The sequence below is a fragment of the Balaenoptera musculus genome, chromosome 10 (genome assembly GCF_009873245.2).
Source record: "Balaenoptera musculus isolate JJ_BM4_2016_0621 chromosome 10, mBalMus1.pri.v3, whole genome shotgun sequence".
NCBI classification, from domain to species: Eukaryota; Metazoa; Chordata; class Mammalia; order Artiodactyla; family Balaenopteridae; genus Balaenoptera; species Balaenoptera musculus.
Window position 1 is genome coordinate 67,722,181 of NC_045794.1, and position 27,881 is coordinate 67,750,061.

The 27,881-nt window shown below is 39.4% G+C and overlaps 1 protein-coding gene across 6 annotated transcripts in view; it reads left to right on the forward strand.

The window, feature by feature from the left end:
• Nucleotides 1-240: 240 nt before the first annotated feature.
• The window catches only part of TMTC2 (transmembrane O-mannosyltransferase targeting cadherins 2), an 889,490-nt gene continuing 861,849 nt past the window's right edge, over nt 241-27,881 (forward strand). For all 6 annotated transcript variants that reach the window (XM_036865958.1, XM_036865961.1, XM_036865962.1 and 3 more), the window contains exon 1: nt 241-970. In XM_036865958.1, coding sequence (XP_036721853.1) covers nt 888-970 — 83 coding nt within the window. In that variant the 5' untranslated portion in view covers nt 241-887. The remainder of the gene's footprint in view (nt 971-27,881) is intronic.

Here is a 27,881-nt window from a genome sequence, read left to right on the forward strand (position 1 = left end):
CGCCCCTGGGTTCCCTGGGCTTCCCAGAGTGAAATCGAAGGTGAAAGAAACAAGAGGAGGGCGGGAGGTGGGGAGGAGGAGCCTCCGGCCGGGGGAGAGAGTGGGAGGAGCCTTCAGCCCAGGGGGTAGCGTGGGCGGAACCTTAGGGGCGGATCTGGGTGGAGAAAGGGGCTGGGCAAACCCGGTGGAGGGTTGGCCACGCAGGCGCGGGGGGCAGCTCCGAGAACCCCACGCGGGAGCTTCTGGAGTCTCCAGCCACCGCTTCTCGCTTCATTGGAGAAGGGGCTGGGGCCGGGAGGGGAGCTAATAAAGAGTGAATGAGCTGCAGCCGCTGTGGCGGCCGGAGAGTGCCCGAGCGGCACCGGAGCGGTGCGACCGGGAGGCGGCGAGGGGAGGCGGTTCGCCTTGTCCCTCCCACCCGCCTTTCTCTCTCTCTCTTCCTCCAGCTGGTCTCAGAGCCCGGCTCGGTCCGGTCCCTCTGTCCCCACCCCGCACTCCTCCACCTCCTCCGAGTCCTACTCCTCACCTAGGGCGCCCTGCACTGCCATGGGTTAGGGTGGGGGCGCGAGCCGCGCGAAGGACTAGCCCTGTGCATCCGCCGGGGGGCGCGGAGCCCGAACGCCGCTCGCCGCTCGTCGGCTCAGGGCATGGGGAGCGCGGTGTGAGCCCGCACCCGGGGAGGACGCAGGAGCTGCGGAGACGGGCGCGAGGAGGAGGAGGAGAACGGTGGATTGGAAGGACCCGAGGGAGGAAGGGAGGGTGGGGAAGCGAGGGAAAAGTGAAGCTGGGAGGAGAAAGCGGCGGAAGGTGGGGATTGATGCTTCTGTTTTTTGTTGCCGCTGTTGCCCTCGCGCTGGTAGCCGAGCCGGAGGGAAGGCGGTGGAGAGATGATTGCAGAGTTGGTGAGCAGCGCTCTGGGGCTCGCTTTGTATCTCAACACCCTGAGTGCGGATTTCTGCTACGATGACAGGTAAGGGGGTGAGAGGAAGGGGTGGCGGGCTGCTTGGGGACTCCGCGACAGCTCTGAAGCTTCCTGCTTTAAGGTTCGAAGTGCGTCTTGGGGGGACTGGTCCAGCACCTGAAGGTTTAGGAGACGCGTAAACATCAACACCTAAAGCAAACGCCGGGGACGCGGGCGCACTGGACGGGCTGAGGGAGTTTGGGTTCCTAGTCTGCAGCAGGTTCCTCTCCCTTGCTTCTAGGCTGTTGGCAGACTCTTAAGTTTCTTAGCGGAAATCACAGCAATTTGGGAAACTCTTTAATGAACGTATTAAAAAATAATCTTAGGTATTCCATGGTGCAACAAAAGCACATTGAGCGATTTTACGTCTGGTCTGGAAGGAAGCTGCTCCCCGTCCCCTAATAGATCTTCCCTGTAATGTTTCCTTTTATTGATGGGACACTTATTTCCCGAGGTTAAAACATACGTTTGACAGTTGCCAAAATAGTGGAGAAATCGCACTCTGTTTCAACTTTCCCTTTTGACGTATGGTGTACTTTACTTTGAGCCAGGATAATGCTGCTGGTCATCTCTTACGCTCCCCCGCCTCCCTCACCGATCGATGGAGTAGCACTTTATAAAAGCCTGGGTTTTCGTTTCTGTTTGGGAGTTTTACATTAGACGTTAGCGATTCTTTTGTGCTAATTGGGGAAGAAGACGCCCCTAGAGACTGAAGTTGTCTTCTGCGTTTGGGTTAGTTTGGGTGGCTAATGAGACCTGAACTGTGTTGTCAAAGAAACTGCATCGATTTCTGGGAAATGTCACAGTTGTGCTCGTGTCTCTACCTATTTTTTAAACGTTGTTAGTGTTTAGAAACTGATGAAAAGCTCTAATAGCCATTAGGGAAAATTCCAATTTGTGCCTTTCCGGTGACTTAATCTGATTACAATTAAAACAGATGCATAATTAAAATATATTAGGGAGAACAGCACGCCTGGCTAAACTTATTAACCGTCCTGGGGTGTTTTCATGCTCCATTGAAATTAAACCATCCAAAAAGTGAGCACAGATTTACTTTGACAGCTTTTCAGCAGCCTCTCTGGGTTATGGAAAGTGAATGGATCCTCAGGGTCAGGGTGAGGCAGTGAGTGAACTTAAGCAAAGTGGTTGATAGTGAGGGGAGAGGAAGGCAAAATTTTCTCCCGGTGGTGCTTAGCCATATTCTGTATCCTCTCGTGTGCCCACTCTACAGCTAAAAGCATGTTCATGGATGTATGCCTTCAGTCAGCGAATCTTGGTTCACACCCACATGTCTGTTATGAAATACCCTGATAATAGGTACAAGAACATCCAGCAAACCCTTCTTAATTCATTTTATGTAGTGTCTATCAGAGACTAGTTGATAGGAAGCCACTGTTACACATAAACTTTTCCTCAACTTTTAAGCAGTGTACACATTTCAGCAGTTTTGCTACGTGCTTCGAGAAGTAAATGGTCTGTGTGTAAGAGTGAGGTCAGCTGCTTCTGTACCCTCCAATTTTGTGTTACTCTGCACCTGCTATTTCTAGAATATTGGCAGGAAAAGCTCTTGCTTCCAAAGTTGGGTGACTTTTCACTAAAGCGAGCTCAGGGAAGAATCTGGGCAGTTACTGGCACTGTTGGGGACAGTTTGAAGAGTAAGCATTTAAACCAATAATTTAGGGCTTATATAAAAAAGTAACTTACTGTAATACTGTAACTATTGTAGAACACTGTGATAAATCAAGCAAATAGCATGGTGTGGCTATTCTTTATTGCTGTCCAGTTCTTTAAAAAGTACATGTCAGAAGAAACTATCCTAATAAAGATTAAGGCTGGAACTAAACTACATTTGCATGTACATTTCTCTGTAGACTTAATGCTTATTTTGTGTTCTTTAATCATCAGTCAGAAGTGTTAGTGTTGTAACTCGGCAGAATGGTGTGAGTGTGATGATAAATTAGTTGTGCTTTGATAGTTGGCAATTGTTATAAGTTCTTTACCTGCTATAGATTGAATGGAGCGTCAAAATTCCTGAGTTATACCTAGCTGCATAGATGAATTTAATGTGATGATTTGCCCGTATCATCTAATTGATAGCATGCCCAATGTATGACATATAGACAATATATACCATTATGATGTTGAAGACCTGTAAATATACATTACACTTAGTTACAATTTGAAAAGTGTATTTTACTCTAATTTTCTTGGTAGCAGAACTGCATATGCAATCACATACTCTTGAGAGTACGAAATCTTACAAGTGTCACACTTGGTTTTTATGAATCCTAGAAATTATGAAATATGTATTAGTAGAAGCATGGCACATATTTGGTGTCTGCATAGCATGTTCAGGTGATTCAGTGCCAAGGTTTCTTCTGTCTCACTGCTCTAACTCGCTTGTGTGAGAAGCAGGGAAAATAGCTGGGGAGTCAAGTGGAAACTGTAGGATGATGATAATGTGTTTATTTCCACCACTCCATTTCACACTACAAAGACTCAAGTGTAAAACTTTGTTTAAACTACATCTGTGGCTTCTGCCGAAATACCGCCCACTCCCCTTCACCCCCTCCCCACCCTAGGAACTTTTGTGAAATATGGTTCTTCAAGGAGAGGGCAGTGCTGGGAGTGGAGGAGCAGCTCAAGGAAGGGAGGTGGCTCTTACGCTCGACTTGCTTAACTAAAGCAAGACTCTGCATTTTAGCTGAAGAATCTGGCATTTACTGTAGGAGGGCTTTCTATTGCTTCAGCTTAAACATTACTGCTGTGGTACTTCTCCAAGTTATCATTTCTTTTAAATGTAGTGCTCAGGTTTACTTTATAAACTATATATGTAATTATATTCAGTGTTTGATGTAGCTTGGTTGAGATTAAGTGGTAATCTGAAACCTTCTTCTAGCAAAATCAATTTCCCTATGGTAAAATTGAATATTTTACAAGTGTTTCTGTGCTAAATGTAAGACTATGGCTCTGATGTGATGAAACAAACAGTAGAAGAGTAGAATTCATCGTATCTGATGAAAAAGCATATACAGTTTCAGCTTCTTCCCCTCTCCCCTTGCCTTCAATCTAGTAAAGGCTGTATTGAATCTTAAATTGTGGTTAGAGTAAAATTGGAATTATAAACATGCAGTCTTTGCCAAAGTTGAAGTCATGCTGTGTGTGACTTCGTGAAGGACTGTCTCCCTTTCTGGAGAAATTTGATGTTAGGTCAGTGGGAAAAACTTGCTGACCCCGAATTCTCTGCTCGCTTACATATTTGTCGAGGATAACATTGCATCACTTCCCCTGCATCCTCTTTAGAAGTCCTGCTATATTTTGCATAAAGACAGCACTAAAAGAAGAGTCAGTTTACTTCAAAGCAACAAAAGTAACATATAACTGCTGTTTCGTAGTGTGATTTCATTTGGCACATATCATCTAATTGACGGCATGCCCTTTGTGATAGATAAGTAAGAACATAATGCACCGAATACATCTTTTTAGTCTCATGTGAGTAAAATAATGCATTAGTTTTTTTAAAAAAAGACAATTTGAGTTTTTGAAAGTGGGAAATGCGTTTGTGGCTGCTTTGAAAATTTTTTTCCTTATTGCCCATTCTGCAACTTTTAAACTCACCCATGATCATTAGCATTACCTTTAGGTTCCTTAGTTATTGGTGTGCAGTAATTTTGTGAAACTTGGAGAAGCAACTCCACAGCAGGAATTTCTACTCTTGAAATCAAACCTACTCCAAACTTTCAGTAGCACATCCCTAATTTGGTTATTCATTCAGGTGTAAATGTAAATCTCAGTTTTACAGAAACATTTGTTAAGATTTTTTTTCCTTAATGTTATAAAGAGTTTGGTTAACAGTATTTAAAATGAAGGAATAGAGGATTTAAGGTATATTGACAAGCTTTTTAGAAAAACTTTTTTTTTTTCCCTGAAGATATTCAACTATACTTTCTACTTGGTCTTTTAGTGTTATTATCTGTTTGGTTTTTGACCTGGTATAAGAATAGCTTGTGAAATGATCAGTCCCTCTAACGTCTCTCTGAAAAGTTCTCTCTAATAAATTTGCCTTGGACCAATCTGGGTTTGTTATCTTAAAATTCTAGTATGTTCAACCACTGAAGGCATATCTGGTATTTAGTAAAACCATGTTTAGAAAGAATTACTATAAAATTAAAGTAAATAAGGGAGAAGTTTGCTTTGCATCAAAGGTTGTCTATTCAGGTCTTTATTGGAAGAAGCTAATGTGTACAAGAGTGTTATTGTACTCTCATTTCCTTCCCAGTTGATAATGTACTAAAAAAAAGGCCAGTGGGTACAGTTCATAGTTTATGAAATATTATGAAATATTTTATGTGACATTTTATTTTCTAGCTAAGTTTTGATTGTTTAATCAGATCTATGTGGAAAAGGTTCATTTTGCTGTTTGAATAAGTACACCTCTTAACAGTAAATTAAAATTAAAATTCGGTGAAGCAGGTATGGACCACTTTGCCTTACCTCCATCGAGCTTGTCACATGGGGTTTATCCTAGCAAATGACCCAGATAGAAGCACTGAACGGACATGTGCAAATGCCATAGGGGAAATTGCTTGCCAGCCATCTGTCTCTTAGTTCTTCTCATTTATAAATACACTATATTTGGGGGAGGGACTGCATTTATTGCACATTATTAGTTTACATCATCTCATCATCTGCACTTAGTTTTTCAGAGCTAACGTGTCCCTACAGTAACACTGAATTCCCTGCTGCTATAATTCTGAAATAGCTACAACCTTTTGGATTCCAACATGAGTTAAGAGCAGTTTGTCTTCCTAATCTCTTTGTTGCTGTTCAGCGCGCTAAAAGCACTTGTTTAAAATGCCCTTGATGGTGCAGCTGTTTATCATAGGCGAAGGGTACGTTTTCTCTAAAACAGGCACCTTCATAACATTAGGAAAGGACAAAGTTTACCCTTAAGGCACTCCGATAAATCTGTGGCTGACAGACCTACTTTCTTATAACTTCATTATTCTCACCCAACATGCTTTCAACACTAACATTCATCTCTTAAATTTTTTGGTCCTCTCTTGGAAGCTAAGTCTTACATGAGCTTTGGGTCCTTCCTTTAATGGCTTCACAAAAGTGACAAGTGTGGCAGCCTTGATGGAAAGGACAAGTGGGTTGCTGAACGTAAGGACCTTCCCTCTATGAATAGCTGTCCTCATTAAGAGCCTAGTTGAAAAAAGTGGAGAGGCCTATCACCAGGAGCTACATCCTATTTTTCACGGGATGAAAAAGGCATAATGTTTTGAATCATTACAGGTGTAATTATGCACAACGCTAGATGGTTTCTTTGAAGATTTGATTTGTATGTGTTTATGAGGAATAAAGGACTACATTCATTAATTCACTAATTATGAGCACCACTAGACATGGGCTTCCCTTATATATGGTGCATAATACAAACAGCAGCTGTTCCCCATTGTCAGTAAGTGTCCCTGTCCGTCCTTTCCTACCTGTACTTTACCAGGTACTATATAGTGTTTGAATCTGGGAATCTGGTGATAGACATAAAAAATGCTGATAGCTTGTCCTTTAGCAGAATTTCACTTGCATTGACTCATGTTTATTTTGATTGATACTCGTATTTTTAAACTTTTATTGGGATTCTGTTGGCTTCTTTCCCAGAGCATCTCAGCTGAGGATCCATGGTCGATGGTTTGAACTGGACTTCTTCTTGACCTGGTGCCCATTGGCACTTTATTCATATCTGTGGAAGCTTTAGAATACCTTTCCCAAATGGCTCCTTCCTAATTGTTCAGGTCAGTTGTTTTCCTTGGAGGTCTGCAGTGGCTGAACTCTTTGAGTTAACTAGATTTGCCTTGACTGGTCATAGGGATTGAAGACTTTTGCCTCAGAGATTATTTTGGTTGTATTTTCTAGGCAGTTAATTCCAACAAGATGCAGCACTATCAAATTTCTATTGATCTCTTTTCCTCCACTCTGACAGTTTAGTTTTTCAGTTACATCTGTCAGTTTCTCTGGTACTCAAGGTTTCTTAGAATAAAAGTTATAGATGTTTGTTTCAGTCTTTTAGAAACTTTTGGGAATTACAATTTTGGGTTCAACCGTGAGCTTTTTTCTTTACAGGTAAGTAGGAAAGAATTGAGTAAGCCTATCTATTCAGGAGAAATTTGAAGAAGGCGGGGACACTGAAATGATTTGTTTTCAAGATTCTACATTAAAAGTTTCTGTTGTGTTTTTAAAGTAATTTATTTTATTTAAGGGCACTTCATAAGATACAGTTAATTTGAGTAACTAGAAATGATTGTTTTAAAGATGAGATGGAGAGAGATTTTGACTTGCTGATGTCTAAAAAATTAATTTGGAAAAGAGATTAGAATTCAAAACCCTAACTCCACCTTTAGATTCCATTTTATCATGGAAATAAGTGAAATTATATGTACATTTACTTATTCCAAGGCTATAAACATGCTGCGCTGCTTGAGGGCAGTGCTACTGTATCTGTTTTAAAAGTACCTTAGTACGTGGCAGAGGAGATGCTGTTTGCTTATGATAAATTGGTGTAAGCTTTTGTTTCTTGATTTCTTTGCTGGGGCATTTTGTGATATCAGGGTGAGGCAGGGTCTGAAGCGTGGCACAGCATATAGTTATTGTCAAGGAGACTGACTAAATTACATGATTTGTCAAATGAAACACACATCAGTGCCCTTGGAATAGCAGCTATGTGGTAGGTGCTGTGTCCAAATAAAATGTGTCTTTCCTTTTGTCTTTGATGACTAGTCTTTATTTCTGTGGAATTTATTATAATAAATGTGTGATTATTCCTCAGGAGCATGAAGTTAAAAAAAAAAAAAAGCAAGTTCACTATAGTCTTATGATTATGGTTTAACTAGGAAACAATTGTATATTGTCATTACAGAGCCATTTGGGAAAAGGGGGGTAAGGCTGGCAGCTGTGTTGTTCCCCTGGGGACCATTCTCCTTGTTTTATAAACTATCTTTTGTGTACCTCTGCCCTCCTATCTTCAGGTTTTTAAAGGTATTATAAATACTGAGCCTGCTGCTTTGGGTTGTAAAAGATGTCTTAAGGTAGAATACTTGGGTCCGAATAGTTTGTCAGGTGTACTTTTAGAATAGGATGTTTCCCTCCTCCTCCAAATAATTAACTACAGGACTGCTCTCCCATAGAAATTGAAAAGAGCTCATTTTGACAAAGCAAGCTTCTAATGGCAAATTTTCCAACTACAAGTTTGCAGAAGAAAAGTTCTCCGATGATGAAGAAGTTTAATCAGGCAAAAAGACATTTTTATTTGCAGAAATAGGCCCTTTAGTGGGAGGCAATTACTTCTAACTGATGTGAAAAACTAGTATACCTGAATTCATTTGGTAAACCTTATTTAAAATAGGAAGGTTATTCTTGTTATTCTATTGAAAGAAAAAAAATGGAGCTGAGTTGTGTCACTGAATTTATATTAAAGAAATAAGGTTTTACAATTTAACCCACTCTTATAGGGATATGTACTGACTTAACCAAAGAAAATGAATTTGAGATTTGAACAAAAATCTATTATAAAGACACCAGTGTCCAGCCTGAAATTACCAACTGTAGTTTGCCACAGATATCTAGTCTTCTATTTAAAATATCCTATCGAAATGATCTCTTTTGGTTTCCTCCACCTTTATATTTTTAAGAGTCTTTGTATTTTTTCTTTTAGAAACAGTGGTGTTTTTGGCTTTCGTTCCATGTTGAACAGAAAATGAAATTTCACTGTTTTAAAACCTCTTGTATGTCATTAACATAAAGTAAACCATTTCTGTGAGAGAGTATTTAGTAGCTTCTTTTAAATTCAGGCCTGATATGATACTGAGGATGCCTGTGGTAGGCCAGGGGGCTTTAGACCTGGTCCTCTCTCATAACCCCCCACCTCCACACCCTACCTTCATCCTTTGATATGGATGATTACCTTTTAGAAAATCTTTTAAAATGCAGTTCAAATTCTCAGTTTCTTTGAACCAGATGGATATTTTGGTACCTCTCCTAAAAGGACATTTTTGAGCTGGGCCTCTTGTTGGATCTCTTTCCATCTATGTATATGTATATATATTTCTAGATCAGCGCTTCCCAAACTTCAATCTGCCTGCACATCACCCGGGCTTGTTAAAATGCAGATTCTGCCTGGAGTGGGTCTAAGAGTCTGCATTTCTGTCATTCCCAGGTGTGATAGATACGGCTGGTTCATGTAATGTACACATTAGTTCAGTGTGTTTTACAGATATTCGGAAAAGACTGCCTAAATTCCTGTATTAAAAAAGATTTAGGATAATCTTTTATATCTCAAAAGCGTATGAGTTTAGCCATTTTATTTAATCTCTCTGTTTTGTTTTATATTTGTTCAATCATGACATCTTTAAATTGATCTTAAGAGTTTAAGATATTGTGTACATTTTGAAAAGGTAGAGAGCCTGCTAAAATCTAGGAGATGATCTCTATTGAAATATCTTGTCACCAACTTGCATTTACAGTATCATCTTCTTTGTAGTTACTGTGGAGACAGATGTTGGATTCTGAGTTTTACAAATAAACTGATAGGCGGTTGCCTTAGGCTTATGACTTGAATAGATGCTGATGCCTAAACTGAGTCTATAGCCAGTGCCTTGATGAGTTTGTACTTTTGTTGAACAATCCCTTGTAAGGAAACTTGGCTTACACTGAATGAAGATTATAGATGTCAGGCAGGTGGCAAAATATAGGCATTAGGCAGCTGAGAGTAGGAAAGATAAAGATTTATTAATGATATTCAGGCACTGCGTGATGCTACTGGGTAAAGGTATAGCTACATAGTATTAGAAATGCTTGGGCCCCTTTGATTTTTTTTTTAACCTGGTACACTATACCTCAGCCTTTGGGCGCTTTGGTGGATTTCTGAATAGGTGAATACCATATATATGTGAAGTTTTCCATTCCTACTTAGTAGAAATCTTTTTAAAGAACTTATTCTAAAATAAGTTATAATTCTTTCTTTCTTTTTAAAACACTGTCCTCTGTACTACAGGCAGTATTGTGAAAGAACACTGGGCCAAGATAAAAGAGGAGAGGTCTTTAGTCTCGGAAATAACACTTAATTAACTAGTACTTGAGCTACTAAGCCTCTAAAACTTGGTCTTGTAATTGGTCAGGAAGTGCAAATGATGATAACAGCTGCCAACCACCGAGTGAGGACCGAATGGAATAGTCTGATGAATGTTTTCTGTGTGTTTAAAAAGCTGCATGATGTTGCAATTAGATGTAGACGGTGTTGGACCAGAGGATGAATGACTCAGTTATCCCCGTACGTTAGCATCTCACTCTCTTCTCCCCTGAGAACAGAGCTGTGTTCTACTCCATGTCCTGGCTCACTTTTTCACTCATAGTCAATGGTTGAGCTCCTGTGGTCTCAGCTTCTATTGCCTGCCCCATCTCTGCTTCTAATCTCTGGCCACCCTTTTGGTCAGCTGTCCCTGGTCTCACTGTAGAAGCAGGTTTTGCTCTCCTGTATTTCTTTTCTGCTGCTTTCCCTTTGTTTCTGGTCTCTGTGCTTATTTTGAATAGATATTCTGGCCAATCTGAGCACTTCTTTCCTTCTGCAGGGTGAAAGGACCAATTGCAGTGCATCGGGTGTGAATAATCTTTGGTACTCTGGTTCTGCTTGGCAGGGTATATTGTTACTGGGTACTCATGATCTCTCTCTTCAATGAAACCCCTTTTCTTTTGGGAGTATGTTCAGATTTAGAGCAGTTCTGGCAGCCCAGTGATTAGGAAAGATAGATGTCAGATAAGCTGAAGTTTTTCTGCATTGAAGTGTTTGTGTTAATCAGTGGTGTACTGAGAATCTGTAGTAAGTGTGCTTAGTGCATGTACTAGATGGTGACATCTAATATCTAAACCTGGTGATAAATTTTTGTGACTAATTAGAAAATGTTTTTTTTTCTTTTAGACCTTTCTAAGCAACAAGGTGGCAAAAAGTACAAAAACCACAAGAGTTTTGGAACCAGATAAACTAGGGATCTAATCCCAGAACTGTTACTTGCTAATTGTGTAATTTTGATTGTGTTACTAAAACTCTTCTAGCCTCTGTTCCTGTTCTATAGAATGAGGATAGTAATACCTAGAGTTCTTGGGAGAATTTAATAAGTTTTATAAAATGCCTGGTACAGTGGTATCTGAGATACTTATTAAGTATTTCTCTTGATCAAGAAATTATTCATTAACTTTATAGCTGATATTTTAAAATCGTTATAACATCTAAAAATATTGTAGAGCACTTAGGGAATTTTCTTTAAAGCCAATATTCAAAATTTAAACTTATTTCCAATAATATTTAACTTGGTATTGCAGATAGATTTAGTGTCACTGAAAAGTTCGGTGAAGTATATTAAATAATTACTAATTTAAAATTTTAATTTTCATCTTGGGTTATAGGTTTGGAGAAATGATGTTGAAATTTAACCATTATATACACACATATGCGTGCATACACACACACAAATTTTGGCAATAAAATGTTTGTGGTATATACTTAACTGTATAACTGAATCACTTTGCTGTATACCTGAAACTAACACAGCATTGTAAGTCAACTACACTCCAATAAAATTAAAACATAAAAAAAAAATTAATTAAACAACCAATTAAAAAAAAGTACATACGAAAATCAGAACTCAGATATCTCCCATCTTCTTCACTTCAAGTGACTTTCTTCTTTAGATTAGATAATACTTACTGTGTGTAGGAGCGTAGGCAAAATTATGATTTCTTAGCATCTTATAAGAATTGTTTCACTCTCTGATGTGTAGCTTAGATTTTTAAGGAAAATCATTGTTTAAGGACATATCTTAATATTAAGTTATTCATTATTAATATTAATAAGAAAAATATTAATGAAAATATGGAGTTGTTTTCGGTTATGTTGCAAAAGGTAATGTGGAATAGAGAGTTAGCCCAAATCCCAGGAATACTTTTTATATATCTTTTGTTTTACAGTGAGTAAACTGGATAGAAAAGCTCTGTTCTTTGAAGCCTTTGCTGGGAAGCTTTTTACTCTCTAACTTGCTCTCTCACCAGGACCTACATCTCACATTAATTTATTTACAAGTAGTTCTGCCTTTAAGAATATTGATCTCTTTCTTGATTAAAACAGATCTTTCACATGTTTACTTACCATTTGACACTAACATTTCTGGCTTTCTCCCCCACTACCCACCCCCCAAAAAAGAAAATACTTTCCCCCTCAAAGTCCAAGTAAGCTTAGCATGTTGAAGGTTTACTGTATTTATAACACGGTTTCCTCTTTAAAGTCAGGGTGAGGCTCTAATGATCCTCTAGGGTTCTTCCAGCTTAAAGCAGGTCACAGTTATAGGGTTTAGGGTTTGGGCTCATTTGCCTAAGAACTATATATGATATTGGCCATTTGGAGGCAATTGATAATGTTTTCAGTAAAACATTGGGCATTTTGCTACACATGCCAGATCAACTAGGGATCTAATGTTTTACAGTGAAAATGAAAATGAGGCATTAATACAACAAACCATATCAACCACAGATGTTTTTACCTCAGCCATGATCATCATTTTATTTCTCATGTGTTACCTTCTTATTGGTTGGAATGTTTATTACTCTGTTCCTATTAATAACTAAATTCTAACAGCAAGTGGCAAGCTCCTAAAAAGGAGAGCACTTTTGGTTCTTGTTGGATAGCAGCCTAGTTTTCTCTAGTGCACATCTGTTCCTTGGAACATTTTTAGAATGTTCAGGTGAAAATTTCATCCAGTATTTTAATAAACCAGATTCTGTTACTGATGGGTTAAAAAAAGATCCGTCATACTGTTTTCATTTATTAAAGGGAAACGACAAATGGTTTCTGTACGATGGCTCTCAACTCTCTGGGATTAATTTAAATAAGTACAAGAAACCAATAATTCAGGACCTTATTAAACATGCCTCAGCAGTTGATTTTTAAGACTAAAGAAAAGACCAACAGCTGGATTTCTCCAGGGTGAGGAGTTGGATGGAAAGGACGGGTTATCTACTATGAAGGAGAAGGTTAAGTTTGACATCCCTATAAATGAACTTTGGTGAAATTGAGAGGAGTTGACTTGAAGAGTATTTTGCCCCTTTCTTGTTTATGATACAGTGCTTTCCTTTTATGGTATAGAGGAGGGATCATTATAGAGGAATTGGGATGACCTTTCTTCGTGAGGGGAAAACAGAGGCACTGCAATGGAAGATGGGTCATTTTGATTGGTACCTCTGTGGATTAGAACCAGAGCAGCAACTGATTGACAGCTTCTTGAGGTTAAATCAAGACAGGTTGTTAGAATGGAAATCCTCTGAATTCAACTGTATTTGTGGAAAGTAGGTCTTTGGTGTTTCAAAAAATTCTCTGGTAGATTTTGATTGCATGCGGAATTTGGGGTGTGCGTTATAAAATAGCAGCTTGTTTGTATTTTTTTTTTAAAGGCAGTTATCATAATAAATACCCAGATGTTCATCTTTGTGTACTTAGAATTTGCATTCTGAGAATTCATTATTTTGGGGAGGGGGTTGGGTTTATTTTTCAAACTAAAGCCTGAGAGAATTAGCAAATTTAATGTTAAATTGGACACTTTATTCATATACGCAAACCTTGTAGATTTAAGGTAGACCATATATGATATTTAAAGGTTAATATTGTTTTCAATACTAAGAATAATCTTAAGTTTAGATTTTCACTTTTATTTCTTTTTATGTCATCATTATTTATGAAAACTGGTTGAAAATGAAGATCAAAGATTTCCTGTAAAACCTAAGATATGACAAGAACGTTATTTACTTTAAAGTTTTCTCTAAACCGGAATAAAAACTTAAACACAAACCAGAACTTATCCCGAATGTTTTTTCTTTGAGCATCACTGGGAATCTATATAAAAACAGAGTAAATGTTTTGCATGCAGCTTACCTACTGCATTTGAAGAAAATCTTTTGTGTATGTCTGCAGGCTATTTGTGTGTTCAGAAAGAGTTTACCAGAATCAACTGAAATTGGTAGAAAGTGGCCAAAGTAACATTGTAGCTATAACTTTATTGAAAACCAGAATGGTATTCTCTGTCATAATCTTGAGTAAATGGAAGCTAATGAGTGATTTCTTTTGTGAAATATTATCAGTTTTCCTTCACTTAAAGGAGATTAATTTTATTTTAAGGATTTTTTTTTCCCAAGAAAAATCATATCAGTTCCTGCTAACTTCTATTCTATCAGCGTTGATTTTAGAAAAAAGGAGACGAATAGAAATTAAGAAAGCAGCAAAACTGGTAAAGAGATAATGTCCTTATACACACACCAACCAAAAGATTTAAGGATACTTAGTAATAACATTGTAAATTGTTTTGTGTATTCTGGTCACTTACCTCAGAGACCAGAAACAGCTGTTGTTACTAGATGTGATGGAGAGAAAGAAAAGGTAAGGGTATGTTTACCATTTAAGTAACCTGATTTCTGCAAATTACAGTATAAAAATATGATAATTCTATTCAAGGTTTGGGAGAAAGATTTGATGTGGTTTATTTTAAATTCAGGAAATCCACTCGAATAGACATTCGCCTTTGATTTAAAAGTGTTAAGTCATTCTTATCTAGAAGTGCGTTATCTCCCAAGAAAGCATCAGTGTGGGATGCTGCTGTCATTCCTGTGTTCCTTTAGCAAGCATTTGTAAATGCTTAGCTGTGTCAGGAACCATGTTTAATAAGGGGGACACTGACCCTGAAGAAGATGTAGTCCATAATCTCAAGGATCTTAGAGTCTGGTGGGGAGACCAAGTAAACAGACAGTTTCCCTAACAGGGAGACATGCTTATGATTGTGAGTACGTAAGAGGGGCACTTGACCCCAGACTGGGCGGGAGGATGAGGGAGGCACTTGTGAGAACTGATTCCTGAAGAACAAATAAGAAATAGCTTAATAAAATGAGAGAGAGGGAGGATTATTTCGGGAAAAAAATGTGCAGAAAGAGAAAGGCATGGTGTCCAAAGAGCAGGGCATAAAGCTAGAGTAGAGGGTAGGGAGCGGGAGGGAAAAGAGATGAATTGGCAAGGTAGGCGAGAGCCAGATCACCGAGGGTCTTGTGTTCCCTGATAAAATTTGGAGAACTGTCTGAAGAAGGGTGAAATCCAAAGCAGAGAGACCAGAAAGGGGTCCATTATAGGATTATATTGGAGGATTTGTATTCCTGTTCGTGATGAGGGCTAAAATAAGGTAGAAACAGAGGTGAAAAAAATTGGGGTGAAATAGAAAGGAAAATGTGAAGAAAAGTTGACGTCACTTGGTAACAAGCTGAATGTGGAGGGTTGTAGGAGAGGAACTATTCTCAGGTTTCTGTCTGGAGCAAGTGGGTGAAAAAGGAAGCAGACATGTAGATCAGTTTGGGGTGAAAGATGGTGGAGGGATGTGCTTATTTTCCTCAGTGAGTAAGAAGAAGCAGTGAGCTGTCACAGCATGGAGATGCTGTGGGTGCTTTGGAGTTTGGCATGCCTGTATTGCCGCTTTGAATTGCTGCTAAAACATTGTCATCCGCCCTTTAGTTTTGCTAGCATGGTTTATTTTGATAATAAGGTTTCAAGTGCCCAAAGCCCAGTTCAGAAAAGGCAGAACCTCTTGCTTGTCTGAATGAGGCCTGAGGACTTCATTTCTTTCTCCGTCTCTTGGTCTGGCCATCTTGGTGGTCTCTGTGGCCAGTGGCAACCTAAGATCTCTTCCCTAGCTCTCCCAGAATGCTCCAGAGGGGATCTTAGTTATCCTGACTTAGGTTTCAAGCTCATCCATGAAATGTACCTCTGGTCTGGCATCGGAGTGAAGAGGAAGCAGGTTTGCCTAGCCCATTCCATATGCAGTATAGGATAGAGGGCGTTCATTAGAAGGAAGGAAAAGGGATTCTGTGAAGAGGGGGAGACCACACATGTCCATGGAACCCATGATGTCCACTTCCAGTCTGTTAATACCCTTAACCATTTGAGTAGTACTCTTTGGTGCCAACTCGATCATAAATGCAATCTCAGAAGTCATGTGGCCTTACTTAGTTATGAGGTGGTCACACATATGAGGTAGAACATTCATTCATATGGGGGGGTGTGTGTGTGTGTGTGTGTATTCTGGACTATCATCTAAATTGGGAGTAGGCACTACAGCCTGTGGGCCAGTGTACCCTGTAGCCTGTTTTTTAAACAGCCACACCCATTTGTGGATTTGTTGTCTCTGACTGCTTTCTCTCTACAATGGCAGAGTTGAGTAGTTCCAACAGGGACCTTGGGGCTCGCAAAGCCTGAAATATTTACTGTCTGGCCCTTAACCAAAAAGGTTGCCACCTCCTGATCTAAATGGAAACACATACTTATAAAACTCTTCCAGCAATGATCTTACTGGTCCCTGAGAGCAGGGGACGATCTTACTGGTCCCTGGGCCCTCTCAGGGGTTCCCTGATATTTGATGGGAAACACAGGTCTAAGATACACTTGTTAGGAGTTAAAACTCAAGGTCAGTCTTACAGATGTAAAATGTTACTGACTTCCCTTTCTCTTGGATGACACTATAGTGAGTCCTCACCGGTGATTTTTGGTAGAACTTGGCCAACTGCGGCCTGTTTGTCTAGAATAGCAGTAAGTGACTAGATGGCATGGACGTCACGTGTCTGCAGTCGTTTATGGGTTTTGTCCTAACTGGTCCCTGGATCCTGAGTGTGTTCGTTCGTGAGCAGTGGGTTTTCAGGCAACAATATGTCTTTGTGAGCTGGTGCCCCAGCCCCTGCCATACAGCCTGGCAGTCCCGTTGGGCCTCAAGGAAGCGCCCACTGCTTTCATCTCAGAGCGGCCGCCTAGGGAACGCTGCCGGAGCTATTTGTGAACCTGGCTCCCCTGCCTCTGGAGCGCAAGCCTGCGTTTTCCAGCAGTTGTTGCCCAGCTGTCTGCTGCTTTGTTACATTGTTTCAGGCTTTGCTTCAACCTGTTCTCCAAGTGTTTTGCTTGACCTCCCCCACCGGATCGGGGTCTGGGCCTGGCTTTAGCTCAGCCCTAAGCAGCTGTTTGGTATTCTTCTGGTATCTAGTTTTCATGGGGTCGGCCCACTGGTCCTGATTTTCTGTGATTGAGGTTTTGACACCTACAAAGTGACTGCGTCACTGCTTGGTTGTTGACAGCCTCGTCTTGATGCTTTTTCATTCTCTGGGCTCCCCAAGAGGCACCCTTGATAAAATGTGTTCAGTAATGCGCTGGTTTTTTTCTTATTGGCAAGGAAAAAGGCCGTATGTTTCTGCTTTGAACTGAATTGCCATTTTACACGTTCTTTTAGAGTCTCCACTTGTCAAATGGTTGCGGTTTGCACGTGGTTGTCTTCAGGTAGAAAAATCGGTGTCAGGACCAGGATTGCCTACTGCAGGATTATATCTGATTCTTAAACTTTTCAGGAGTCTTGTTAACTTGTGAGGCTAGAAGTGTAAGATTTACAAAGCAGTCGTACCTGGCTTTTCAAAATTTGTACTTCGAAGGTTGGTTTGCAAATTTAAAATAATAGACAGATTAATCCTTACTGAGTGGAAAATGCTGCCTTTGGTATTATTTTCAATAGTTAAGTTGAAGAATAACTAATTATGTTTGCATGTGATATGAACTTGGGAGGCCTGATAAGTAAGTAGAATACATTTTAGCCAGTAGCCACATGTTCTGCTTAAAAACAACACCAAATAACCTGTTCATTTGATTTTCAATAAGGGCCTATTAAAAGTTCTTAATTCATAAGCCAGGTAATAAACAGTTTCTGTGAAAGCAGACGTTTAGGTAGAAAGGTTTTGACCTGGAGCTAGTGAAATCAATTAAAAAACATTAAGCTAGAAGAGACACATTAAATCAAACATATATTGTAATACTTGTTTAATATATTGTATTACTTGTGATACCCTTGTTTAAAGGGTATCACAATATTCTGAGTTTGGGGAAAGTTCAATCCTTATGTTAAATTTTATGAGTAGATATGTAATATATATGCGTTTATACGCAATTCTCTACTTGCCATAAGCCAAAGAAGAAACAATCAATTTACAAATAGCACAGAGGCAGTAAATTTGTTGGCAGCCATTCTAGGCCTGTTGTAATTCTGTAGTTTTTTCAATATGCAAGTGGTGAATTGCTAATGCTGCTCTGAGCCAAAGATATGGTGATATGTGAACGTGTCCAAGCACTTACATTATGTAAAGCTTGGAGGTATTTATATATCAGTGAAATACTTTATGGGAGTAATAGGAAAATGTGTACTGTTGAAATCATATCCATAAAATCAGTGTTTATATTGAAGTTACCCTCCCAACTCACATTTCAGATTTAAGGGTTTGGCTTGGTGCTGTGTGATCAATTGAGACACAGTTCCCCGCTGGCAGGGGTTCATGTCTGAATCTAGACATCTTATTGGCTCTGCTCTAATCACATTGATCATTTTGAGCTACATCAAGGAGAATGTGGCTTCCAGCATGGGTACCCTGTTTTCTTCCACAAAGTTCAAAGTATACTACAGTCTCCCTTTTAGTTGTTCCTCTTTTGATCTGGCTGTCGTAGCTTGGGTTCTTTCTTCTTTTGCTTGGATTCTTGCTTTTGCCAGCGTGCTTCTTTCTTTTCTAGGCAGTCCAGTATTTCCATCTCAAGTCATTTCCAGCTCGCCTATTGTGTACTTAACTCAGGATCTGAACGAATCACGATCATTATGAACATAATACCTGAATAATGCATTAAAAAGAGAAATACTTTGAAGTTGTATATTTAATTCTCCAGGGGAATAAGAAATTGAGAAAATGGGCTAAATATTTCTCTTAATAAAGGGAAGAAAAATCAAGTACGATGGATCATTGACTAGTGGGAGTCCTTGAGTTTATTCTTCAATTTTTTACTCTCTGGCAGTGTTACAGGGGGCAAGTCAGTGACTTGTCAGAACCTGGGCTTGCTCATTTATGAAGAAGACAGTAATTCCTGATCTCATAGGCTTGTTATGAGCATGAAATCCAATTCAGCTTCATACACTTTAATTTTCTGTCTAATCCGTCAGGTGCTCTGTTAGTGGAATGGCATGCAAATGGTGAACCATATGGATTCATGGACGAAATGTCAGGTTGTTAGAATGATGGAAACTTCAAAACTGTTACTGCAGAGTTTTGCATGTGTCTTCGGCATGGATAATGGTAGATGAAAAACATCAGGCTGCCCAGGGTGATGATCAGGAGGGAGTAGGCAGGAGGAAGTAGTGTGGCTTCATGTGGGGTTCAAAGATGGACTTATTAGTAGTCTGAAGATGGAAACTAGGGTCAGGGCCATGGTGCTCTAGCTGTTAGCTTCAGATCTTCTGGGGCCATGAGTTCTTTTGAGAAGAAAGTAGGCTCTGATTTTGAGGGTTATGTGGAGAGTGGCATCACACTGGCAGTAAAGTTTTAGAGAATGATAAAGCTTTGTGGGATATAAATAATATTTTGAAAAACTCCATAAAGATATTTAGGCATGAAGTAGATTATTATATTTTTTATTTTTTTAATTTTTTTTAATTTTTGGCTGTGTTGGGTTTTCATTGCTGCGCATGGGCTTTCTCTAGTTGCGGTGAGCGGGGGCTACTCTTCCTTGTGTTGTGCAGTCTTCTCATTGCAGTGGCTTCTCTTGTTGTGGAGCACGGGCTCTACGTGCGTGGGCTTCAGTAGTTGTGGCAGGCGGGTTCAGTAGTTGTGGCTCGCAGGCTCTAGAGCGCAGGCTCAGTAGTTGTGGCACATGGGCTTAATTGCTCCACGGCATGTGGGATCTTCATGGACCAGGATTGAACCCATGTCCCCTGCATTGACAGGCGGATTCTTAACTGCTGCACCACCAGAGAAGTCCCTATTATATCTTCTTAATAATTAAATTATGTGCAGAATATCATAGTGAGTTCTTTACATATTTCATTGCAGTTCATCCTCTCAATCCAATAAGGCAGTTATTATAAACATGGACACAGGCTCTGTGAGGTTAAGTAACTTGCCTGAGGTCATTGGCCATTAAATGATGAATCAGATTTGAAACCACACATGTCTGTCTCTGAAGCTCAGGCTCCTGACCCCCTCTATGAAAGCATCGGAATACACGAGAGTTCGGGAGATCTGAAACTGAATCCTGTTTTTCCCCACTAACTGTGTTAGATTGCACTCAAAGAAGTACTTACTTTTTATTACCCCATCTTGTTATTGCAGGGTACACAGAGATGCATTTGAGTGAATTTTGCTTTCAAAGCAGCTTTTATTTGTGTCGTGGATCCCTTTGTCCATCTGTTGAAACCTATGGACTTCTTCCTAAAAAATTGTATTACTTGCATAAAACAAAACATATAGAAGCCCCCAAATTGAAATATATTTATCAAGATACTAAAATACCAAGTTATTGTATAGTGAAATATATCCTTCTTTATTAATCTATTTAATAACAAAACCAGGTGGTAGATCCATTAACTGCAATAATATCGAAGTGGTGATGAGGGTAAATGATTTTTTGAGAAATTTGCAACAATTGTACTGTGATAGAAAAGCATCTGTGATTCCTACTGGTGATGAAATCACTGCCATGGTTCGTTGCCTTTATTCAGAATTAAAGGCATTGCTAAGTTTCTTTATGACTAGTGAAAGCTAAGATGTACTTTTTTTTCCATCCAAGTTCATGGACTCCTTAAATTCTCTTTGTGCATTCCAAGATGAGAACAGGATAAGAAGACACTTATTAAGGTCCTGTGAAGAAACAGTGCAGAAAAGAAGGATCATCAGCAGTATTGAGAGCTCTAAGATTTCTTGGGCTTTCACCTCTCTAACCTTGGAAGAGTTTGGCTGGAGTCAGTAGCTTGAAGCCTGGGAAGGGACATGGAAATTCACAATCAGAATCCACCATCAACTTCCATTAAAACCCCTAAGCTTGTAGTTATCCAATATGGGATCATATAGGCTAACAAAATGTTGAGATTTTGTTTTGTCTTGGGTTTTGATTAATAATTATATAAATTCAGGGGTCTTAGCACTGAGTAGCTTATGTTTATCAGAAAATCTGATTGTTAGCTTTGATTTTTGGTTACTAAAATTGAAAGCTGCATTGTGAAAAGACAAAGTTAGGTGTAGAAACTATTTGAAAGCCAGGCCTTGGGTTGAGTGCAGGTGGATATACTTAAAGGGGCCTGTGGAGAAAGTACTGGAAACTGCTGATTTGGATAACCTCTAATACCTCTTTTAACTCTGATTCTTTCACCCAAATATCCTTGATATTTATGGCATATTGAAATAAGTCTAGTTTTCCGTGGATTCTGATGAAAGAAATGAAAAAAATGAAAACAGATGGAGAACCTGAAAAGTAACTCTTGGTTGATTGACAGTTAATGTGGAGAATGCTTTAGAAAGGAAATGAAATGTTGTCTCCAGCAGATGGAAGCGTGTAAATTTTTCCTCCACTTTAGGGCTAGAATCACTGTGAGTGGTAGTGTTTCAGAATCAGAAAAATAGAAAGAAAAATGGTATGGTTATCATCACAGGAAGGGGAAACAGAAAGGGTTCACATTGTTACTAAAGGCTCATGCCCAAAAGAAAAGCCCCCCCTCGGAGATGTGGGTCTTACCCCTTCTTCCTCTTTCTCCTCCAACATCCTTTGTCCTCAGGGAGCATGATTTACCTTTATCATCTTCCATTTTCCCTCCTCCCTTGCTGTCCTTTCATACCCTATTTCTCTTTCCTCTCCCCATTTCCTCTCTCTGCTTCTCCTCCCTTTCCCACACACCTCCCTCCCTCCTCCATACTTTCCCCACCCCTACCCTTCACCAAAGTCAAGTGATGCTGAACTTGGGCTCAAGAAGAGCCACTTCACTGAGTTGATGGCACTGTGAAAGCTTCTTTTTGAGTATTACCTCATTCAACTCTGGACAGAGAAGGTACCTCCAAATCATGCTTGGTGATTCGTGACCGGGAATCTGATTAACAAAGTGATACTTGAGCTGAGCTTTGGGAAAGGCAAATGGCCGTCTCGAGGGTGCTGTGAACTGACTAGCTTGCCTGAAGCCCTAAGACTGGCTCACACATTGAGAAAACTGCAGGTTGTTCAGAACGACCAGTACCAAGGGCATATTTAGGAGACTGGCCAGGGACGGAAATACAGAAGTAGGTAGAAATCAGTTTGTGATGGGCCCTGGGTATCACGTTAAGGAGCTCAACTGAAAGCTAGGGGGGCCCTTGAAGGAGAGAGAGATGATCAGACTTGCATATTAAGAAAGAATCCTTTGACAGAAGCAGGATGGATTGGAGGAAAACACCACTGAAGGTAGAGAGAACAGGTAGGAAGCTTTTGCACTAAATCAGGAAAAAAAATTGAGGAACTGTGACTAAAGCTCAGGGAATGAAGATAAAGAGGCAAATTCAAGGGAGGAAAGAGGACTCTAGAACTTGCTGACTGGATGTGAGAATGGGTAGGAAAGAATGAAAGAATTTGTGGAAGTTTCTGATAACTGTCTGGATACTCAGAGTGTTCTCTGTGTGAAGAGACTTAGGAGGAAAGCAGTTTTGAAGGGAGAGTTCATTTTTGGACACGTTGAATTTGAGGCTCTGCTGACATAGAATCTGTAGTAGACAGCAAACCATAGTAGGGTATTAACTACTTTAAGTTAGTGTATTGTGCCTTTGACATGTGCCAGCCAGGGTTCTAAGCACTTTACATGGATTATCTCATTTATTCCTTATAATAGCTCTGTGAGATATAGGTATGATCATTGTGAGGAAAATGAGGCATAGCAAAGTTAAGTGATTTTACATATTTAGAAAGTGATAGAATATTGTGTGATTCCATTCATGTGAAATGCCCAGAAAAGGCAAATGTCTATAGAAAAGAGAAAGTAGATTAGTGGCTTCTTGGGAGTGGGAATGGGATTAATGCAAATAAACATCAGGGATCTTAATAAGATTGTGAAAATATTCTAAAACTGATTTATCGTGATGGCTGCCCCACCCAGTAAGTTTAATAAAAATCATTGAATTGTACACTTGAAATAGGTGAATATTATGATATAAAGTAAAACTCAATCAAGTTGTAAAAAAAAAGTGCTTGGAGTTGGGATCATTATAAATATTTTATTTTAGCTGTTGTTTTCACTGGACTGTAAGAGAAAAGCGCTCTAAGAGGTACCAAGGCACGTCAGAGTGCTTCAGAAATGGCGCCCTGAAAATTGTGCCTGGACTTTAAAAAAAAGATGTTTTTGTCTTCTTTTTTTTTTAATGCCGGTCTTTCAGCTCTTTGCTTGTTTAGGATCTGTGAAGCATTTTCCTGTTGCCTCTTGTAACTTGCTGTTTCTCGTCTCCTTTGGGATAATGTGCAAGATGGCTAAGCTGGCTTCTGCCTCCCCCAGATTCGCCTTTACTCGCTCCCTTCCTTCTATATTCAAGATCTGTGATAAGGACTAGGAATTAAAAAAAACAAAAACAAAAAAGACAGAAAAAGAAAAAGATAATTAAAATATTCTCATAACTGGCATTCTAAAATTAAATATTAAAAATGACTCAGTGGGACTCTGAGTCTTCCCTTAGAGAAACCAGGAAGGGTCTTTACAGGATTGCTCCTCTGTTTATTGGTCTTGGTTTGTTTCTTGGCTCATGGGACTTGAACATGAGTAGGACACAACCTTGTTTAGAAAGTTCACATTTTGTTACCATCAATGCAGAGGGTGCCTCGTGACTGTATTAGTGAAGATACCTCCAAAAGATAATGACAACAAAAGCAATTACTTCCTCCTCTCCCCTTCCCCACCCCCTCCCAAATCCGATCACATTAGTATCATTTAGTTTTATTTTTGTCATTATGAAATAGTGAAAATTAAATTATCCAATATTATGTAAAATTGAATAGAAGAAGGGTAATAGGTGTTTTGGTTCTTTTGCTTTATTTCTTTTGGAAAACTCGGTGTGTAAATCATTTTTCTTTATTTTTTTTTTGGTCAAATGAATCCAGTTTTGAATGCAATAGACTTTTCTGGTAAATCTTTGGCAAACCTGGTACATCTTTGGCCAAAATGTCAACTTTTCATTATATTTTATTACACAAAATGTAAATATTGTGTTCTAAGGAACAAGCTTTTACTTTGTAATCATCTATTCTTATTTGCGCCATCAGAGAATGGCACAAATTGCTGGTGGTAGAATTAAAAATGATAATGGTGCTATTATCAGAATTAGTGGATGCTTGTCAAGTTTTAATGGTGCATTCATATTTGGATGCTTTGGAATATTTGGTAAATTGTTTCTGCGAGTGCCAGTTAACTGTGGGGACAGACATATGTGAGGTGCCTGGATTTATCATTGAATCAAGTAGAGTGGCCTTTAAGGCTGTGCACCACAGTACCCTGTGTTGCATCATTCATTATGTAGAAAATGAGGAGGTTTATATGTAAGACCAAGACTTAGTTATTGAAATGCCCATGAGCCTTTTCTGCTTCTCATATACAAGCATTGTTCTTTACACAATCTGTTGAGAAATTAACATATTCATATTTAAAGCATCACAAAGGTAAGGGTGGAAGATGAGAGGGTGATTTAGAATGCTGGGGTGTTTGTAACCATGAGGAATTTATCACCCCTACCCTGGTATGCCTGGAAGTTGAGGACCTTAAAGCAATTCAGTGATAAAATTCTTCACCACCTTGTGAACCTGCTCCTAAGGCAAATTTATTATCTGCTGATTTTACTCCTAAGAGTAATAGGTGAAGGGTAATTTTATATTGTGTACTTTAAAAGACTTATTTTAGGCACCTAAATTGAGCAAATAAAAATCGGCTCTTTAAAAAATTAGAAACAATTGGAAAATCCGAAGCAGGAAATGAACAACACAAAACACCTTGAAATCTTCAAGGGACCTCTTTTAATTATCCAGAGGGCATTCATTCAGTACATTGTTTAGCACTGACAATATATCAGGCATTTTGTACATTTCTGAAGTTGTAAATTGGCAGCCTAGTTTTTTGGTTATTCTGAATTGTGTTACAAAAAAATAAAAAGCAAAGGAAAACAGAACAAAACAAATAAAACAGTAGGTAGCCAACATCTAAAAATTAGGACACTTTACTCCCCGGTGCATATTTACACCTTTCTTAATTTAAAAAAAAATTAAAAAGAATTTGACAACCGTGGGCTCATATTCCTGCATGGAACCCATTATCAGGAGCAAAAGAGTGGCTGTCCCCTCATTACCAGTTTTATAGATGAGACAGTTTAAGGAACACTGTTAGGCAGCATACCCAAGGACACAAAATGAGTTGTGGAGTTAGATTTCAAACTTCATCTAATCCAGTTAAAAACCAAAAAAGCTCCTCTACTCTTTCATGTTGCAGAGTATTGTGGAAGTTGCAAAGCAAAGCAAGATAGAAACTAATATTCCCTACATGTGGCAGTGCTTTAAATCTATGAAATCTGAGCTTTCCTAGTATATCCCAACAATAAACCTGTAAATCCAGGCCGATGTTTTAATTCCCAGGTTTCAGAACGGGGAACTCTGGAGGCTCAGGGCATAATTTACTTATGGTCACAAGTCTGCTAAGTGACCGTGTTGGATTAGAATCCTGGTCCCCTGGACGCTGGTGCTGGACCTCTTGGTACACAATGAAGGTCAAGAGTTGGCCAACAGTTTGAATATAAAGCCTGAATTCAGAAAATGTGTAATTCTTAAGTGTAGTATGAACCATATGGTAGTGCCATTTTGTCTGTCAAGAATGGTCAAAGATCAGCAATTTCATGTGGTTTAGTGAGTACTTCTAAAGAGATCCACCTATTTGCTGTGATTCTTTTTTTTTTTTTTTTTTCTTTTTGGCTGCGTTCAGTCTTCGTTGCTGCGCGTGGGCTTTCTCTAGTTGCAGCGAGTGGGGGCTACTCTTCGTTGCCGTGAGTGGGTTTCTCATTGCGGTGGCTTCTCTTGTTGTGGAGCACCGGCTCTAGGCGCGTGGGCTTCAGTAGTTGCAGCATGCGGGCTCAGCAGTTGTGGTGCATGTGGCTTAGTTGCTCCGCGGCATGTGGGATCTTCCTGGACCAGGGATTGAACCTGTGCCCCCTGCATTGGCAGGCAGATTCTTTTTTTTTTTTTTTGTATAATTGCTTTACAATGGTGTGTTAGTTTCTGCTTTATAACAAAGTGAATCAGTTATACATATACATATGTTCCCATATCTCTTCCCTCTTGCATCACCCTCCCTCCCACCCTCCCTATCCCACCCCTCTAGGTGGTCACAAACCACCCAGCTGATCTCCCTGTGCTATGCGGCTGCTTCCCACTAGCTATCTATTTTACGTTTGGTAGTGTATATATGTCCATGCCACTCTCTCACTTTGTCACAGCTTACCCTTCCCCCTCCCCATATCCTCAAGTCCATTCTCTAGTAGGTCTGTGTCTTTATTCCCATCTTACCCCTAGGTTCTTCATGACCTCTTTTTTTTTCTTAGATTCTATATATATGTGTTAGCATATGGTATTTGTTTTTCTCTTTCTGACTTACTTCACTCTGTATGACAGACTCTAGGTCCATCCACCTCACTATAAATAACTCAATTTCATTTCTTTTTATGGCTGAGTAATATTCCATTGTATATATGTGCCACATCTTCTTTATCCATTCATCTGTTGATGGACACTTAGGTTGCTTCCATGTCCTGGCTATCGTAGATAGAGCTGCAATGAACATTTTGGTACATGACTCTTTTTAAATTATGGTTTTCTCAGGGTATATGCCCAGTAGTGGGATTGCTGGGTCGTATGGTAGTTCTATTTTTAGTTTTTTAAGGAACCTCCATACTGTTCTCCATAGTGGCTGTATCAATTTACAATCCCACCAACAGTGCAAGAGTACTCCCTTTTCTCCACACCCTCTCCAGCATTTATTGTTTGTAGATTTTTTGATGATGGCCATTCTGACTGGTGTGAGATGATATCTCATTGTAGTTTTGATTTGCAGTTCTTTAATGACTAATGATGTTGAGCATTCTTTCATGTGTTTGTTGGCAATCTGTATATCATCTTTGGTGAAATGTCTATTTAGGTCTTCTGCCCATTTTTGGATTGGGTTGTTTGTTTTTTTATTATTGAGCTGCATGAGCTGCTTGTAAATTTTGGAGATTAATCCTTTGTCAGTTGCTTCATTTGCAAATATTTTCTCCCATTCTGAGGGTTGTCTTTTGGTCTTGTTTATGGTTTCCTTTGCTGTGCAAAAGCTTTTAAGTTTCATTAGGTCCCATTTGTTTATTTTTGTTTTTATTTCCATTTCTCTAGGAGGTGGGTCAAAAAGGATCTTGCTGTGATTTATGTCGTAGAGTGTTCTGCCTATGTTTTCCTCTAAGAGTTTGATATGTCTGGCCTTACATTTAGGTCTTTAATACATTTTGAGTTTATTTTTGTATATGGTGTTAGGCAGTGTTCTAATTTCATACTTTTACATGTACCTGTCCAGTTTTCCCAGCACCACTTATTGAAGAGGCTGTCTTTTCTCCACTGTATATTCTTGCCTCCTTTATCAAAGATAAGGTGGCCATATGTGTGTGGGTTTATCTCTGGGCTTTCTATCCTGTTCCATTGATCTATATTTCTGTTTTTGTGCCAGTGCCATACTATCTTGATTACTGTAGCTTTGTAGTATAGTCTTAAGTCAGGGAGCCTGATTCCTCCAGCTCCATTTTTTGTTCTCAAGATTGCTTTGGCTATTCAGGGTCTTTTGTGTTTCTATACAAATTGTGAAATATTTTGTTCTAGTTCTGTGAAAAATGCCAGTGGTAGTTTGATAGGGATTGCATTGAATCTGTAGATTGGCAGGCAGATTCTTAACCACTGCACCACGAGGGTAGTCCCTACCATGATTTTTGATATGTT